Source organism: Phyllobates terribilis, unplaced genomic scaffold (genome assembly GCF_046119375.1).
Source record: "Phyllobates terribilis strain yellow unplaced genomic scaffold, ASM4611937v1 Scaffold_1__5_contigs__length_1240528914, whole genome shotgun sequence".
NCBI lineage: Eukaryota > Metazoa > Chordata > Amphibia > Anura > Dendrobatidae > Phyllobates > Phyllobates terribilis.
In genome coordinates, this window is record NW_027362761.1 from 3,914,264 (window position 1) to 3,930,991 (window position 16,728).

Genomic DNA, 16,728 nt, shown 5'->3' on the forward strand with positions numbered 1-16,728 from the left:
CTGCACAACACAACTGATGGTCCCAACCCAATTTATAAGGCAAGAAATCCCACTTATTAAACCTGACAGGGCACACCTGTGAAGTGAAAACCATTTCCGGTGACTACCTCTTGAAGCTCATCAAGAGAATGCCAAGAGTGTGCAAAGCAGTCATCAAAGCAAAAGGTGGCTACTTTGAAGAACCTAGAATATAAGACATATTTTCAGTTGTTTCACACTTTTTTGTTAAGTATATAATTCCACATGTGTTAATTCATAGTTTTGATGCCTTCAGGTTGAATGTACAATTTTCAAAGTCATGAAAATACAGAAAAATCTTTAAATGAAAAGGTGTGTCCAAACTTTTGGTCTGTACTGTATATATGCAAGCTTTCAGAGCACGGAGGCTCCTTCTTCAGGCAAGATTACAACAGTTGCTTGTTTCTGCATGAAGAATAAAAAAAATGTGTAATTGAAATGCAGCACCTGCAGCAGCAGTTGCCAGATGCACTGTAGATAATCACTGTTGTGATCACTGATTGGCACCCCTGCTAGCTTCTTATCTTTCCTTCCTTCCTCTCATGTTCCAGGTTCACCTCAAAATGACTTTTTTTATGAAAATCCCTTCTGATGGGTTGTGCTATACCATGTGATGTGACAGCTGCAAGGCATTATGGAGGATGGCAATCGCCCGCACCCAAGGTTATGTGAGCATTCTCTGGCTGATATAATCTTCTGCATTGTGTAAAATGGTGGTAGGTATTTTTGACTATCCATGCTAAGCAAAACACAAATTGTTCATTGGGTCCTGGGAATTTCCATAATTTCTATATGAATTAGATTCACATTGAATAGATTTGGTTATCTTTAGTCAGAGTATATAGTCACTAAAAAAATAGGTGATCACAGAGGAACAATCGCTGGCAATAATGTTATGCTTTCATATATCAGTCTGCCTCTTCTCTGGTCTCAGTGTTTTGGCTGTAGTGGTGGGGTCATGTTGACAGCTCACATTATCGCAACAGTCAATCACTGGGCTCATCAGCTTGTGCCGTTTACACCAGCCAATCTGCTGAGTTCAGTGATTGGCTGCAGCGTTGATGTGAACTGTCGACATAATATCACCACTGCAGCCTAAACATGGAGTGTGGTGCAACTGTTGAGATCCGGCGCTGGACCCAGAGAAGGTGAGTACTATCTGATCTTATTATTTTAAATTACAATAAATGTTTGGATTCTCTTTTCAAAAAGAGGAAAACCCCCTTTAATGTCATATAAAGTATGATTTACAATATAATCATAACTTACTGTAAGACACAGTCAGGGATATGCACATTCTCCATAGGAATTATTTGCTCCAGTTCCTCCAGACTATGCGCATACTGTATCTTATTGATAAATTTCACACTGTCAAAAACAATAGAAAATAATACATTTAACACATCTGTATTTATATCTTTTAAGATTTGTGTCCAGACACCTTTTGTTGAGTTTTGATTAGGAGTATTTAATTTAATATGATTATAATTAAAATACAATTAATTCTGCCCTTCGAGATGACTTCTGCCATGCTGCTTTTTCCTATCTGTGCTGTCAACACAGTGCCAATTCAGATTAGCAGAATTACGTATTAAAGTCCACCAGGTAATATTTTAATGAGTCTTGTCATGCACCACATTATTGGAAACTAGTCTGTCTCAGATTACTTAGGTCTTCAATTTAGAGGTAGACCACAAAGCCACTATGGAACCCATGCATTGGGGAGGCCCATTGTCTCAAATTCAGCGATATCTGCATCCACAGAAAACAGTTGACACCATTGGCTCTCTATTCCACCATCCAGCCTGTACGTCAGAGTCTTAGCACTGACAGATGCAATGACATTTCTAGATTGCGCCTGCTGCATGGAGCCACAGTCAACATTTTGCACAGAGCAGAACTGTGCATCAGGGGAATTGGGGCTAGGTGAGCTTTTTTTTTTTCATTTTATCAGTCAGTACTTATAGATGTTGAGGGGTCATCATATTGTGGGGGCATGATACTGCTTGAGTGGGGACTGTGGGGGCCATCATACAGTTGGAGGGGGGGGTCTGTGGCAGTCATTATACTATGTGGTACGGCTGTAGGGACTATCACACTGCGTGGTGGGCTTGTAGGAGCTATCACACTACATGGGGGCATCATTCTGTGTGGAGCACATCACACTGTGTGTGGGGGAACTATGGTGATATAGATAGCTTAATACCCCTAGATAGCTTAATACCTTTAGGCATAGCATCCTATTTAATAGGGGCAGTAGTCATGTACTTTTGGGTACTACATCATGAGGATATGATTGCCTGCTGATTACTTTCTGGTATTGCCCTCCCCTTTTTTGATAACGCATTCCTATACCCCCACGTAATGTATTGTATATATTGTCTGTTACTAGTCTATGTGATACTGTAAATACATTTTTGATATTGATGGTCGTTTTAGGTTTTATTGAGTATCTTAGCCTATGTTCAAATGTATTCTGTGCTCCACACTGAGCACTTGCATCAAGGTTTTTATCTGATTTCAGAAAAAACAAGATTGGACATTGAACTGGACTAATACACTCACCACATTACATGCATGTACACACACATATAATAAAAAAAAACATGGATGGGAGGGCTTCTTTAAGGCTATGGATCTGTATGCCACTCTCGCAGAACAGTGTTCATCATTAAAAAAAATAAAAATGCATCCTCAGCCAAGTATGCGTGTACTGTATATGGTAAAGTCAGGAGGGCTAGCTTTCAAGTTTTTGTCTGTCAAGCTATCTAAGGTGTATTTGCACCTGCCTAACTCACCAATAGGGGGGGTCAGTACTAAAAGTGCCTAAGGCAGCAGAAACTCTTAACGGATATTGCTTGCTGCTTTAATTATTGCTCAAATGGAGTGCATTTACCAACTTCACTCTTTACATGAAAGAGGGTAAAATCGACAGTGCAAGTGGGAACTGATCCTAATGTGCAAACGGAATTAAATTGGTTTTACACTTTAAAAAAATATGTCCCCAAGTACTTTCATGAATATTAAATAACATACACTGCAGGTACTCACCCCAGGTCCAGTACTAGTTACCTGCTACAGCTCCAGTACCATCTACAGTGAACATTATATCTTTAGCCAATCACTGAGCATACCAGCAGTATTGTCAGATCGGGTAAGCTCAGTGATTGGCAGCAGCTGTGATCTGCGCTTTAGTCACTACATTACAGCTGCAGTCAGTACACAGAGACCTGAGCAGCAGCGGGAAGCTGCAGCTGGACCCAAGGAAGAAGATGAGTACCTGCTATGTACACTATGTGTTTTCACATTTATTGTATAAAAGGATCTGTCAGCTTTACTGTATGGTGTAGTATATAGAGGATCTCTCAGCTCTCCTGTGTGGTGTAGTATATAGAGGATCTGTCAGCTCTCCTGTGTGGTGTAGTATATAGAGGATGTGTCAGCTCTCCTGTGTGGTGTAGTATATAGAGGATGTGTCAGCTCTCCTGTGTGGTGTAGTATATAGAGGATGTGTCAGCTCTACTGTGTGGTGCAGTATATAAAGGATCTGTCAGCTCTCCTGTGTGGTGTAGTATGTAGAGGATCTGTCAGCTCTCCTGTGTGGTGTAGTATATAGAGGATGTGTCAGCTCTCCTGTGTGGTGTAGTATATAGAGGATCTGTCAGCTCTCCTGTGTGGTGGAGTATATAGAGGATCTGTCAGCTCTCCTGTGTGGTGTAGTATATAGAGGATGTGTCAGCTCTCCTGTGTGGTGTAGTATATAGAGGATCTGTCAGCTATCCTGTGTGGTGTAGTATATAGAGGATCTGTCAGCTATCCTGTGTGGTGTAGTATATAGAGGATCTGTCAGCTCTCCTGTGTGGTGTAGGATATAGAGGATCTGTCAGCTCTCCTGTGTGGTGTAGTATATAGAGGATCTGTCAGCTCTCCTGTGTGGTGTAGTATATAGAGGATCTGTCAGCTCTCCTGTGTGGTGTAGTATATAGAGGATCTGTCAGCTCTCCTGTGTGGTGTAGTATATAGAGTATCTGTCAGCTCTGCTGTGTGGTGTAGTATATAGAGGATGTGTCAGCTCTCCTGTGTGGTGTAGTATATAGAGGATCTGTCAGCTCTCCTGTGTGGTGTAGTATATAGAGGATGTGTCAGCTCTCCTGTGTGGTGTAGTATATAGAGGATCTGTCAGCTCTCCTGTGTGGTGTAGTATATAGAGGATCTGTCAGCTCTCCTGTGTGGTGTAGTATATAGAGGATGTGTCAGCTCTCCTGTGTGGTGTAGTATATAGAGGATGTGTCAGCTCTCCTGTGTGGTGTAGTATATAGAGAATGTGTCAGCTCTCCTGTGTGGTGTAGTATATAGAGGATGTGTCAGCTCTCCTGTGTGGTGTAGTATATAGAGGATGTGTCAGCTCTCCTGTGTGGTGTAGTATATAGAGGATGTGTCAGCTCTTCTGTGTGGTGTAGTATATAGAGGATCTGTCAGCTCTCCTGTATGGTGTAGTATATAGAGGATCTGTCAGCTCTCCTGTGTGGTGTAGTATATAGAGGATCTTTCAGCTCTCCTGTGTGGTGTAGTATATAGAGGATCTGTCAGCTCTCCTGTGTGGTGTAGTATATAGAGGATGTGTCAGCTCTCCTGTGTGGTGTAGTATATAGAGGATGTGTCAGCTATCCTGTGTGGTGTAGTATATAGAGGATCTGTCAGCTCTCCTGTGTGGTGTAGTATATAGAGGATGTGTCAGCTCTCCTGTGTGGTGTAGTATATAGAGGATGTGTCAGCTCTCCTGTGTGGTGTAGTATATAGAGGATCTGTCAGCTCTCCTGTGTGGTGTAGTATATAGAGGATCTGTCAGCTCTCCTGTGTGGTGTAGTATATAGAGGATCTGTCAGCTCTCCTGTGTGGTGTAGTATATAGAGGATCTGTCAGCTCTCCTGTGTGGTGTAGTATATAGAGGATGTGTCAGCTCTCCTGTGTGGTGTAGTATATAGAGGATCTGTCAGCTCTCCTGTGTGGTGTAGTATATAGAGGATCTGTCAGCTCTCCTGTGTGGTGTAGTATATAGAGGATGTGTCAGCTCTCCTGTGTGGTGTAGTATATAGAGGATGTGTCAGCTCTCCTGTGTGGTGTAGTATATAGAGAATGTGTCAGCTCTCCTGTGTGGTGTAGTATATAGAGGATGTGTCAGCTCTCCTGTGTGGTGTAGTATATAGAGGATGTGTCAGCTCTCCTGTGTGGTGTAGTATATAGAGGATGTGTCAGCTCTTCTGTGTGTTGTAGTATATAGAGGATCTGTCAGCTCTCCTGTGTGGTGTAGTATATAGAGGATCTGTCAGCTCTCCTGTGTGGTGTAGTATATAGAGGATGTGTCAGCTCTCCTGTGTGGTGTAGTATATAGAGGATCTGTCAGCTCTCCTGTGTGGTGTAGTATATAGAGGATGTGTCAGCTCTCCTGTGTGGTGTAGTATATAGAGGATGTGTCAGCTCTCCTGTGTGGTGTAGTATATAGAGAATGTGTCAGCTCTCCTGTGTGGTGTAGTATATAGAGGATGTGTCAGCTCTCCTGTGTGGTGTAGTATATAGAGGATGTGTCAGCTCTCCTGTGTGGTGTAGTATATAGAGGATGTGTCAGCTCTTCTGTGTGTTGTAGTATATAGAGGATCTGTCAGCTCTCCTGTGTGGTGTAGTATATAGAGGATCTGTCAGCTCTCCTGTGTGGTGTAGTATATAGAGGATGTGTCAGCTCTCCTGTGTGGTGTAGTATATAGAGGATGTGTCAGCTCTCCTGTGTGGTGTAGTATATAGAGGATGTGTCAGCTCTCCTGTGTGGTGTAGTATATAGAGGATCTGTCACCTCTCCTGTGTGGTGTAGTATATAGAGGATGTGTCAGCTCTCCTGTGTGGTGTAGTATATAGAGGATCTGTCACCTCTCCTGTGTGGTGTAGTATATAGAGGATGTGTCAGCTCTCCTGTGTGGTGTAGTATATAGAGGATCTGTCAGCTCTCCTGTGTGGTGTAGTATATAGAGGATCTTTCAGCTCTCCTGTGTGGTGTAGTATATAGAGGATGTGTCAGCTCTCCTGTGTGGTGTAGTATATAGAGGATGTGTCAGCTCTCCTGTGTGGTGTAGTATATAGAGGATGTGTCAGCTCTTCTGTGTGGTGTAGTATATAGAGGATCTTTCAGCTCTCCTGTGTGGTGTAGTATATAGAGGATCTGTCAGCTCTCCTGTGTGGTGTAGTATATAGAGGATGTGTCAGCTCTCCTGTGTGGTGTAGTATATAGAGGATGTGTCAGCTCTCCTGTGTGGTGTAGTATATAGAGAATGTGTCAGCTCTCCTGTGTGGTGTAGTATATAGAGGATGTGTCAGCTCTCCTGTGTGGTGTAGTATATAGAGGATGTGTCAGCTCTCCTGTGTGGTGTAGTATATAGAGGATGTGTCAGCTCTTCTGTGTGGTGTAGTATATAGAGGATCTGTCAGCTCTCCTGTATGGTGTAGTATATAGAGGATCTGTCAGCTCTCCTGTGTGGTGTAGTATATAGAGGATCTTTCAGCTCTCCTGTGTGGTGTAGTATATAGAGGATCTGCCAGCTCTCCTGTGTGGTGTAGTATATAGAGGATGTGTCAGCTCTCCTGTGTGGTGTAGTATATAGAGGATGTGTCAGCTATCCTGTGTGGTGTAGTATATAGAGGATCTGTCAGCTCTCCTGTGTGGTGTAGTATATAGAGGATCTGTCAGCTCTCCTGTGTGGTGTAGTATATAGAGGATCTGTCAGCTCTCCTGTGTGGTGTAGTATATAGAGGATGTGTCAGCTCTCCTGTGTGGTGTAGTATATAGAGGATGTGTCAGCTCTCCTGTGTGGTGTAGTATATAGAGGATCTGTCAGCTCTCCTTTGTGGTGTAGTATATAGAGGATGTGTCAGCTCTCCTGTGTGGTGTAGTATATAGAGGATGTGTCAGCTCTCCTGTGTGGTGTAGTATATAGAGGATGTGTCAGCTCTCCTGTGTGGTGTAGTATATAGAGAATGTGTCAGCTCTCCTGTGTGGTGTAGTATATAGAGGATGTGTCAGCTCTCCTGTGTGGTGTAGTATATAGAGGATGTGTCAGCTCTCCTGTGTGGTGTAGTATATAGAGGATGTGTCAGCTCTTCTGTGTGTTGTAGTATATAGAGGATCTGTCAGCTCTCCTGTGGTGTAGTATATAGAGGATCTGTCACCTCTCCTGTGTGGTGTAGTATATAGAGGATGTGTCAGCTCTCCTGTGTGGTGTAGTATATAGAGGATCTGTCAGCTCTCCTGTGTGGTGTAGTATATAGAGGATCTTTCAGCTCTCCTGTGTGGTGTAGTATATAGAGGATCTGTCAGCTCTCCTGTGTGGTGTAGTATATAGAGGATGTGTCAGCTCTCCTGTGTGGTGTAGTATATAGAGGATGTGTCAGCTATCCTGTGTGGTGTAGTATATAGAGGATCTGTCAGCTCTCCTGTGTGGTGTAGTATATAGAGGATCTGTCAGCTCTCCTGTGTGGTGTAGTATATAGAGGATGTGTCAGCTCTCCTGTGTAGTGTAGTATATAGAGGATGTGTCAGCTCTCCTGTGTGGTGTAGTATATAGAGGATCTGTCAGCTCTCCTGTGTGGTGTAGTATATAGAGGATCTGTCAGCTCTCCTGTGTGGTGTAATATATAGAGGATCTGTCTTCTCTCCTGTGTGGTGTAATATATAGAGGATCTGTCAGCTCTCCTGTGTGGTGTAGTATATAGAGGATCTGTCAGCTCTCCTGTGTGGTGTAGTATATAGAGGATGTGTCAGCTCTCCTGTGTGGTGTAGTATATAGAGGATGTGTCAGCTATCCTGTGTGGTGTAGTATATAGAGGATCTGTCAGCTCTCCTGTGTGGTGTAGTATATAGAGGATCTGTCAGCTCTCCTGTGTGGTGCAGTATATAGAGGATGTGTCAGCTCTACTGTGTGGTGCAGTATATAAAGGATCTGTCAGCTCTCCTGTGTGGTGTAGTATGTAGAGGATCTGTCAGCTCTCCTGTGTGGTGTAGTATATAGAGGATGTGTCAGCTCTCCTGTGTGGTGTAGTATATAGAGGATCTGTCAGCTCTCCTGTGTGGTGTAGTATATAGAGGATCTGTCAGCTCTCCTGTGTGGTGTAGTATATAGAGGATGTGTCAGCTCTCCTGTGTGGTGTAGTATATAGAGGATGTGTCAGCTCTCCTGTGTGGTGTAGTATATAGAGGATCTGTCAGCTCTCCTGTGTGGTGTAGTATATAGAGGATGTGTCAGCTCTCCTGTGTGGTGTAGTATATAGAGGATGTGTCAGCTCTCCTGTGTGGTGTAGTATATAGAGAATGTGTCAGCTCTCCTGTGTGGTGTAGTATATAGAGGATGTGTCAGCTCTCCTGTGTGGTGTAGTATATAGAGGATGTGTCAGCTCTCCTGTGTGGTGTAGTATATAGAGGATGTGTCAGCTCTTCTGTGTGGTGTAGTATATAGAGGATCTGTCAGCTCTCCTGTATGGTGTAGTATATAGAGGATCTGTCAGCTCTCCTGTGTGGTGTAGTATATAGAGGATCTTTCAGCTCTCCTGTGTGGTGTAGTATATAGAGGATCTGTCAGCTCTCCTGTGTGGTGTAGTATATAGAGGATGTGTCAGCTCTCCTGTGTGGTGTAGTATATAGAGGATGTGTCAGCTATCCTGTGTGGTGTAGTATATAGAGGATCTGTCAGCTCTCCTGTGTGGTGTAGTATATAGAGGATGTGTCAGCTCTCCTGTGTGGTGTAGTATATAGAGGATGTGTCAGCTCTCCTGTGTGGTGTAGTATATAGAGGATCTGTCAGCTCTCCTGTGTGGTGTAGTATATAGAGGATCTGTCAGCTCTCCTGTGTGGTGTAGTATATAGAGGATCTGTCAGCTCTCCTGTGTGGTGTAGTATATAGAGGATCTGTCAGCTCTCCTGTGTGGTGTAGTATATAGAGGATGTGTCAGCTCTCCTGTGTGGTGTAGTATATAGAGGATCTGTCAGCTCTCCTGTGTGGTGTAGTATATAGAGGATCTGTCAGCTCTCCTGTGTGGTGTAGTATATAGAGGATGTGTCAGCTCTCCTGTGTGGTGTAGTATATAGAGGATGTGTCAGCTCTCCTGTGTGGTGTAGTATATAGAGAATGTGTCAGCTCTCCTGTGTGGTGTAGTATATAGAGGATGTGTCAGCTCTCCTGTGTGGTGTAGTATATAGAGGATGTGTCAGCTCTCCTGTGTGGTGTAGTATATAGAGGATGTGTCAGCTCTTCTGTGTGTTGTAGTATATAGAGGATCTGTCAGCTCTCCTGTGTGGTGTAGTATATAGAGGATCTTTCAGCTCTCCTGTGTGGTGTAGTATATAGAGGATCTGTCAGCTCTCCTGTGTGGTGTAGTATATAGAGGATGTGTCAGCTCTCCTGTGTGGTGTAGTATATAGAGGATGTGTCAGCTCTCCTGTGTGGTGTAGTATATAGAGGATGTGTCAGCTCTCCTGTGTGGTGTAGTATATAGAGGATCTGTCACCTCTCCTGTGTGGTGTAGTATATAGAGGATGTGTCAGCTCTCCTGTGTGGTGTAGTATATAGAGGATCTGTCACCTCTCCTGTGTGGTGTAGTATATAGAGGATGTGTCAGCTCTCCTGTGTGGTGTAGTATATAGAGGATCTGTCAGCTCTCCTGTGTGGTGTAGTATATAGAGGATCTTTCAGCTCTCCTGTGTGGTGTAGTATATAGAGGATGTGTCAGCTCTCCTGTGTGGTGTAGTATATAGAGGATGTGTCAGCTCTCCTGTGTGGTGTAGTATATAGAGGATGTGTCAGCTCTTCTGTGTGGTGTAGTATATAGAGGATCTTTCAGCTCTCCTGTGTGGTGTAGTATATAGAGGATCTGTCAGCTCTCCTGTGTGGTGTAGTATATAGAGGATGTGTCAGCTCTCCTGTGTGGTGTAGTATATAGAGGATGTGTCAGCTCTCCTGTGTGGTGTAGTATATAGAGAATGTGTCAGCTCTCCTGTGTGGTGTAGTATATAGAGGATGTGTCAGCTCTCCTGTGTGGTGTAGTATATAGAGGATGTGTCAGCTCTCCTGTGTGGTGTAGTATATAGAGGATGTGTCAGCTCTTCTGTGTGGTGTAGTATATAGAGGATCTGTCAGCTCTCCTGTATGGTGTAGTATATAGAGGATCTGTCAGCTCTCCTGTGGGGTGTAGTATATAGAGGATCTTTCAGCTCTCCTGTGTGGTGTAGTATATAGAGGATCTGTCAGCTCTCCTGTGTGGTGTAGTATATAGAGGATGTGTCAGCTCTCCTGTGTGGTGTAGTATATAGAGGATGTGTCAGCTATCCTGTGTGGTGTAGTATATAGAGGATCTGTCAGCTCTCCTGTGTGGTGTAGTATATAGAGGATCTGTCAGCTCTCCTGTGTGGTGTAGTATATAGAGGATCTGTCAGCTCTCCTGTGTGGTGTAGTATATAGAGGATGTGTCAGCTCTCCTGTGTGGTGTAGTATATAGAGGATGTGTCAGCTCTCCTGTGTGGTGTAGTATATAGAGGATCTGTCAGCTCTCCTTTGTGGTGTAGTATATAGAGGATGTGTCAGCTCTCCTGTGTGGTGTAGTATATAGAGGATGTGTCAGCTCTCCTGTGTGGTGTAGTATATAGAGGATGTGTCAGCTCTCCTGTGTGGTGTAGTATATAGAGAATGTGTCAGCTCTCCTGTGTGGTGTAGTATATAGAGGATGTGTCAGCTCTCCTGTGTGGTGTAGTATATAGAGGATGTGTCAGCTCTCCTGTGTGGTGTAGTATATAGAGGATGTGTCAGCTCTTCTGTGTGTTGTAGTATATAGAGGATCTGTCAGCTCTCCTGTGGTGTAGTATATAGAGGATCTGTCACCTCTCCTGTGTGGTGTAGTATATAGAGGATGTGTCAGCTCTCCTGTGTGGTGTAGTATATAGAGGATCTGTCAGCTCTCCTGTGTGGTGTAGTATATAGAGGATCTTTCAGCTCTCCTGTGTGGTGTAGTATATAGAGGATCTGTCAGCTCTCCTGTGTGGTGTAGTATATAGAGGATGTGTCAGCTCTCCTGTGTGGTGTAGTATATAGAGGATGTGTCAGCTATCCTGTGTGGTGTAGTATATAGAGGATCTGTCAGCTCTCCTGTGTGGTGTAGTATATAGAGGATCTGTCAGCTCTCCTGTGTGGTGTAGTATATAGAGGATGTGTCAGCTCTCCTGTGTGGTGTAGTATATAGAGGATGTGTCAGCTCTCCTGTGTGGTGTAGTATATAGAGGATCTGTCAGCTCTCCTGTGTGGTGTAGTATATAGAGGATCTGTCAGCTCTCCTGTGTGGTGTAATATATAGAGGATCTGTCTTCTCTCCTGTGTGGTGTAATATATAGAGGATCTGTCAGCTCTCCTGTGTGGTGTAGTATATAGAGGATCTGTCAGCTCTCCTGTGTGGTGTAGTATATAGAGGATGTGTCAGCTCTCCTGTGTGGTGTAGTATATAGAGGATGTGTCAGCTATCCTGTGTGGTGTAGTATATAGAGGATCTGTCAGCTCTCCTGTGTGGTGTAGTATATAGAGGATCTGTCAGCTCTCCTGTGTGGTGCAGTATATAGAGGATGTGTCAGCTCTACTGTGTGGTGCAGTATATAAAGGATCTGTCAGCTCTCCTGTGTGGTGTAGTATGTAGAGGATCTGTCAGCTCTCCTGTGTGGTGTAGTATATAGAGGATGTGTCAGCTCTCCTGTGTGGTGTAGTATATAGAGGATCTGTCAGCTCTCCTGTGTGGTGTAGTATATAGAGGATCTGTCAGCTCTCCTGTGTGGTGTAGTATATAGAGGATGTGTCAGCTCTCCTGTGTGGTGTAGTATATAGAGGATGTGTCAGCTCTCCTGTGTGGTGTAGTATATAGAGGATCTGTCAGCTATCCTGTGTGGTGTAGTATATAGAGGATCTGTCAGCTCTCCTGTGTGGTGTAAGATATAGAGGATCTGTCAGCTCTCCTGTGTGGTGTAGTATATAGAGGATCTGTCAGCTCTCCTGTGTGGTGTAGTATATAGAGGATCTGTCAGCTCTCCTGTGTGGTGTAGTATATAGAGGATCTGTCAGCTCTCCTGTGTGGTGTAGTATATAGAGGATCTGTCAGCTCTGCTGTGTGGTGTAGTATATAGAGGATGTGTCAGCTCTCCTGTGTGGTGTAGTATATAGAGGATCTGTCAGCTCTCCTGTGTGGTGTAGTATATAGAGGATGTGTCAGCTCTCCTGTGTGGTGTAGTATATAGAGAATCTGTCAGCTCTCCTGTGTGGTGTAGTATATAGAGGATCTGTCAGCTCTCCTGTGTGGTGTAGTATATAGAGGATGTGTCAGCTCTCCTGTGTGGTGTAGTATATAGAGGATGTGTCAGCTCTCCTGTGTGGTGTAGTATATAGAGAATGTGTCAGCTCTCCTGTGTGGTGTAGTATATAGAGGATGTGTCAGCTCTCCTGTGTGGTGTAGTATATAGAGGATGTGTCAGCTCTCCTGTGTGGTGTAGTATATAGAGGATGTGTCAGCTCTTCTGTGTGGTGTAGTATATAGAGGATCTGTCAGCTCTCCTGTATGGTGTAGTATATAGAGGATCTGTCAGCTCTCCTGTGTGGTGTAGTATATAGAGGATCTTTCAGCTCTCCTGTGTGGTGTAGTATATAGAGGATCTGTCAGCTCTCCTGTGTGGTGTAGTATATAGAGGATGTGTCAGCTCTCCTGTGTGGTGTAGTATATAGAGGATGTGTCAGCTATCCTGTGTGGTGTAGTATATAGAGGATCTGTCAGCTCTCCTGTGTGGTGTAGTATATAGAGGATCTGTCAGCTCTCCTGTGTGGTGTAGTATATAGAGGATGTGTCAGCTCTCCTGTGTGGTGTAGTATATAGAGGATCTGTCAGCTCTCCTGTGTGGTGTAGTATATAGAGGATCTGTCAGCTCTCCTGTGTGGTGTAGTATATAGAGGATCTGTCAGCTCTCCTGTGTGGTGTAGTATATAGAGGATGTGTCAGCTCTCCTGTGTGGTGTAGTATATAGAGGATCTGTCAGCTCTCCTTTGTGGTGTAGTATATAGAGGATCTGTCAGCTCTCCTGTGTGGTGTAGTATATAGAGGATGTGTCAGCTCTCCTGTGTGGTGTAGTATATAGAGGATGTGTCAGCTCTCCTGTGTGGTGTAGTATATAGAGAATGTGTCAGCTCTCCTGTGTGGTGTAGTATATAGAGGATGTGTCAGCTCTCCTGTGTGGTGTAGTATATAGAGGATGTGTCAGCTCTCCTGTGTGGTGTAGTATATAGAGGATGTGTCAGCTCTCCTGTGTGGTGTAGTATATAGAGGATGTGTCAGCTCTCCTGTGTAGTGTAGTATATAGAGGATGTGTCAGCTCTTCTGTGTGTTGTAGTATATAGAGGATCTGTCAGCTCTCCTGTGGTGTAGTATATAGAGGATCTGTCACCTCTCCTGTGTGGTGTAGTATATAGAGGATGTGTCAGCTCTCCTGTGTGGTGTAGTATATAGAGGATCTGTCAGCTCTCCTGTGTGGTGTAGTATATAGAGGATCTTTCAGCTCTCCTGTGTGGTGTAGTATATAGAGGATCTGTCAGCTCTCCTGTGTGGTGTAGTATATAGAGGATGTGTCAGCTCTCCTGTGTGGTGTAGTATATAGAGGATGTGTCAGCTATCCTGTGTGGTGTAGTATATAGAGGATCTGTCAGCTCTCCTGTGTGGTGTAGTATATAGAGGATCTGTCAGCTCTCCTGTGTGGTGTAGTATATAGAGGATCTGTCAGCTCTCCTGTGTGGTGTAGTATATAGAGGATGTGTCAGCTCTCCTGTGTGGTGTAGTATATAGAGGATCTGTCAGCTCTCCTGTGTCGTGTAATATATAGAGGATCTGTCTTCTCTCCTGTGTGGTGTAATATATAGAGGATCTGTCAGCTCTCCTGTGTGGTGTAGTATATAGAGGATGTGTCTGCTCTCCTGTGTGGTGTAGTATATAGAGAATGTGTCAGCTCTCCTGTGTGGTGTAGTATATAGAGGATCTGTCAGCTCTCCTGTGTGGTGTAGTATATAGAGGATGTGTTAGCTCTCCTGTGTGGTGTAGTATACAGAGGATCTGTCAGCTCTCCTGTGTGGTGTAGTATATAGAGGATCTGTCCGCTCTCCTGTGTGGTGTAGTATATAGAGGATGTGTCAGCTCTCCTGTGTGGTGTAGAATATAGAGGATGTGTCTGCTCTCCTGTGTGGTGTAGAATATAGAGGATGTGTCTGCTCTCCTGTGTGGTGTAGTATATAGAGGATGTGTCAGCTCTCCTGTGTGGTGTAGAATATAGAGGATGTGTCAGCTCTCCTGTGTGGTGTAGAATATAGAGGATGTGTCAGCTCTCCTGTGTGGTGTAGAATATAGAGGATGTGTCTGCTCTCCTGTGTGGTGTAGTATATAGAGGATCTGTCAGCTCTCCTGTGTGGTGTAGTATATAGAGGATGTGTCAGCTCTCCTGTGTGGTGTAGTATATAGAGGATCTGTCAGCTCTCTTGTGTGGTGTAGTATATAGAGGATCTGTCTGCTCTCCTGTGTGGTGTAGTATATAGAGGATGTGTCAGCTCTCCTGTGTGGTGTAGTATATAGAGGATCTGTCAGCTCTCCTGTGTGGTGTAGTATATAGAGGATGTGTCAGCTCTACTGTGTGGTGTAGTATACAGAGGATCTGTCAGCTCTGCTGTGGTGTAGTATATAGCGGATCTGTCAGCTCTCCTGTGTGATGTAGTATATAGAGGATGTGTCAGCTCTCCTGTGTGGTGTAGTATATAGAGGATGTGTCTGCTCTCCTGTGTGGTGTAGTATATAGAGGATCTGTCAGCTCTCCTGTGTGGTGTAGTATATAGAGGATGTGTCTGCTCTCCTGTGTGGTGTAGTATATAGAGTATCTGTCAGCTCTCCTGTGTGGTGTAGTATATAAAGGATGTGTCAGCTCTCCTGTGTGGTGTAGTATATAGAGGATCTGTCCCCTCTCCTGTGTGGTGTAGTATATAGAGGATGTGTCAGCTCTCCTGTGTGGTGTAGTATATAGAGGATGTGTCAGCTCTCCTGTGTGGTGTAGTATATAGAGGATGTGTCAGCTCTCCTGTGTGGTGTAGTATATAGAGGATCTGTCAGTTCTCCTGTGTGGTGTAGTATATAGAGGATGTGTCTGCTCTCCTGTGTGGTGTAGTATATAGAGGATGTGTCAGCTCTCCTGTGTGGTGTAGTATATAAAGGATGTGTCAGCTCTCCTGTGTGGTGTAGTATATAGAGGATCTGTCCCCTCTCCTGTGTGGTGTAGTATATAGAGGATGTGTCAGCTCTCCTGTGTGGTGTAGTATATAGAGGATGTGTCAGCTCTCCTGTGTGGTGTAGTATATAGAGGATCTGTCAGCTCTCCTGTGTGGTGTAGTATATAGCGGATCTGTCTGCTCTCCTGTGTGGTGTAGTATATAGAGGATCTGTCAGCTCTCCTGTGTGGTGTAGTATATAGCGGATCTGTCAGCTCTGCTGTGTGGTGTAGTATATAGAGGATCTGTCAGCTCTCCTGTGTGGTGTAGTATATAGAGGATGTGTCGGCTCTCCTGTGTGGTGTAGTATATAGAGGATGTGTAAGCTCTCCTGTGTGGTGTAGTATATAGAGGATCTGTCAGCTCTCCTGCGTGGTGTAGTATACAGAGGATGTGTCGGCTCTCCTGTGTGGTGTAGTATATAGAGGATGTGTAAGCTCTCCTGTGTGGTGTAGTATATAGAGGATCTGTCAGCTCTCCTGTGTGGTGTAGTATATAGAGGATGTGTCTGCTCTCCTGTGTGGTGTAGTATATAGAGGATGTGTCTGCTCTCCTGTGTGGTGTAGTATATAGAGGATGTGTCAGCTCTCCTGTGGTGTAGTATATAGAGGATCTGTCAGCTCTCCTGTGTGGTGTAATATATAGAGGATCTGTCAGCTCTCCTGTGTGGTGTAGTATATAGAGGATCTGTCAGCTCTCCTGTGTGGTGTAGTATATAGAGGATGTGTCAGCTCTCCTGTGTGGTGTAGTATATAGAGGATCTGTCAGCTCTCCTGTGTGGTGTAGTATATAGAGGATGTCTCAGCTCTCCTGTGTGGTGTAGTATATAGATGATGTGTCAGCTCTCCTGTGTAGTATAGTATATAGAGGATGTGTCAGCTCTCCTGTGTGGTATAGTATATAGAGGATCTGTCCGCTCTCCTGTGGTGTAGTATATAGAGGATGTGTCAGCTCTCCTGTGGTGTAGTATATAGAGGATCTGTCAGCTCTCCTGTGTGGTGTAGTATATAGAGGATCTGTCCGCTCTCCTGTGGTGTAGTATATAGAGGATGTGTCAGCTCTCCTGTGTGGTGTAGTATATAGAGGATCTGTCAGCTCTCCTGTGTGGTGTAGTATATATAGGATCTGTCGGCTCTCCTGTGTGCTGTAGTATATAGAGGATGTGTCAGCTCTCCTGTGTGGTGTAATATATAGAGGATCTGTCAGCTCTCCTGTGTGGTGTAGTATATAGAGGATCTGTCGGCTCTCCTGTGGTGTTTATATAGAGGATGTGTCAGCTCTCCTGTGTGGTGTAGTATATAGAGGATCTGTCAGGTCTCCTGTGTGGTGTAGTATATAGAGGATGTGTCAGCTC

The 16,728-nt window shown here is 44.3% G+C and overlaps 1 protein-coding gene across 10 annotated transcripts in view; it reads right to left on the reverse strand.

Annotated features, from left to right (window-relative positions):
* ATCAY (ATCAY kinesin light chain interacting caytaxin) overlaps window positions 1–16,728 on the reverse strand; it is a 473,880-nt gene that overhangs the window by 106,587 nt on the left and 350,565 nt on the right. For 6 of the 10 annotated variants that reach the window (XM_073652021.1, XM_073652195.1, XM_073652107.1 and 3 more), the window contains exon 9: window positions 1,288–1,386. The exons of the other annotated variants lie outside the window; for them this stretch is intronic. In XM_073652021.1, coding sequence (XP_073508122.1) covers window positions 1,288–1,386 — 99 coding nt within the window. The remainder of the gene's footprint in view (window positions 1–1,287; window positions 1,387–16,728) is intronic. 10 annotated transcript variants of the gene reach the window in all.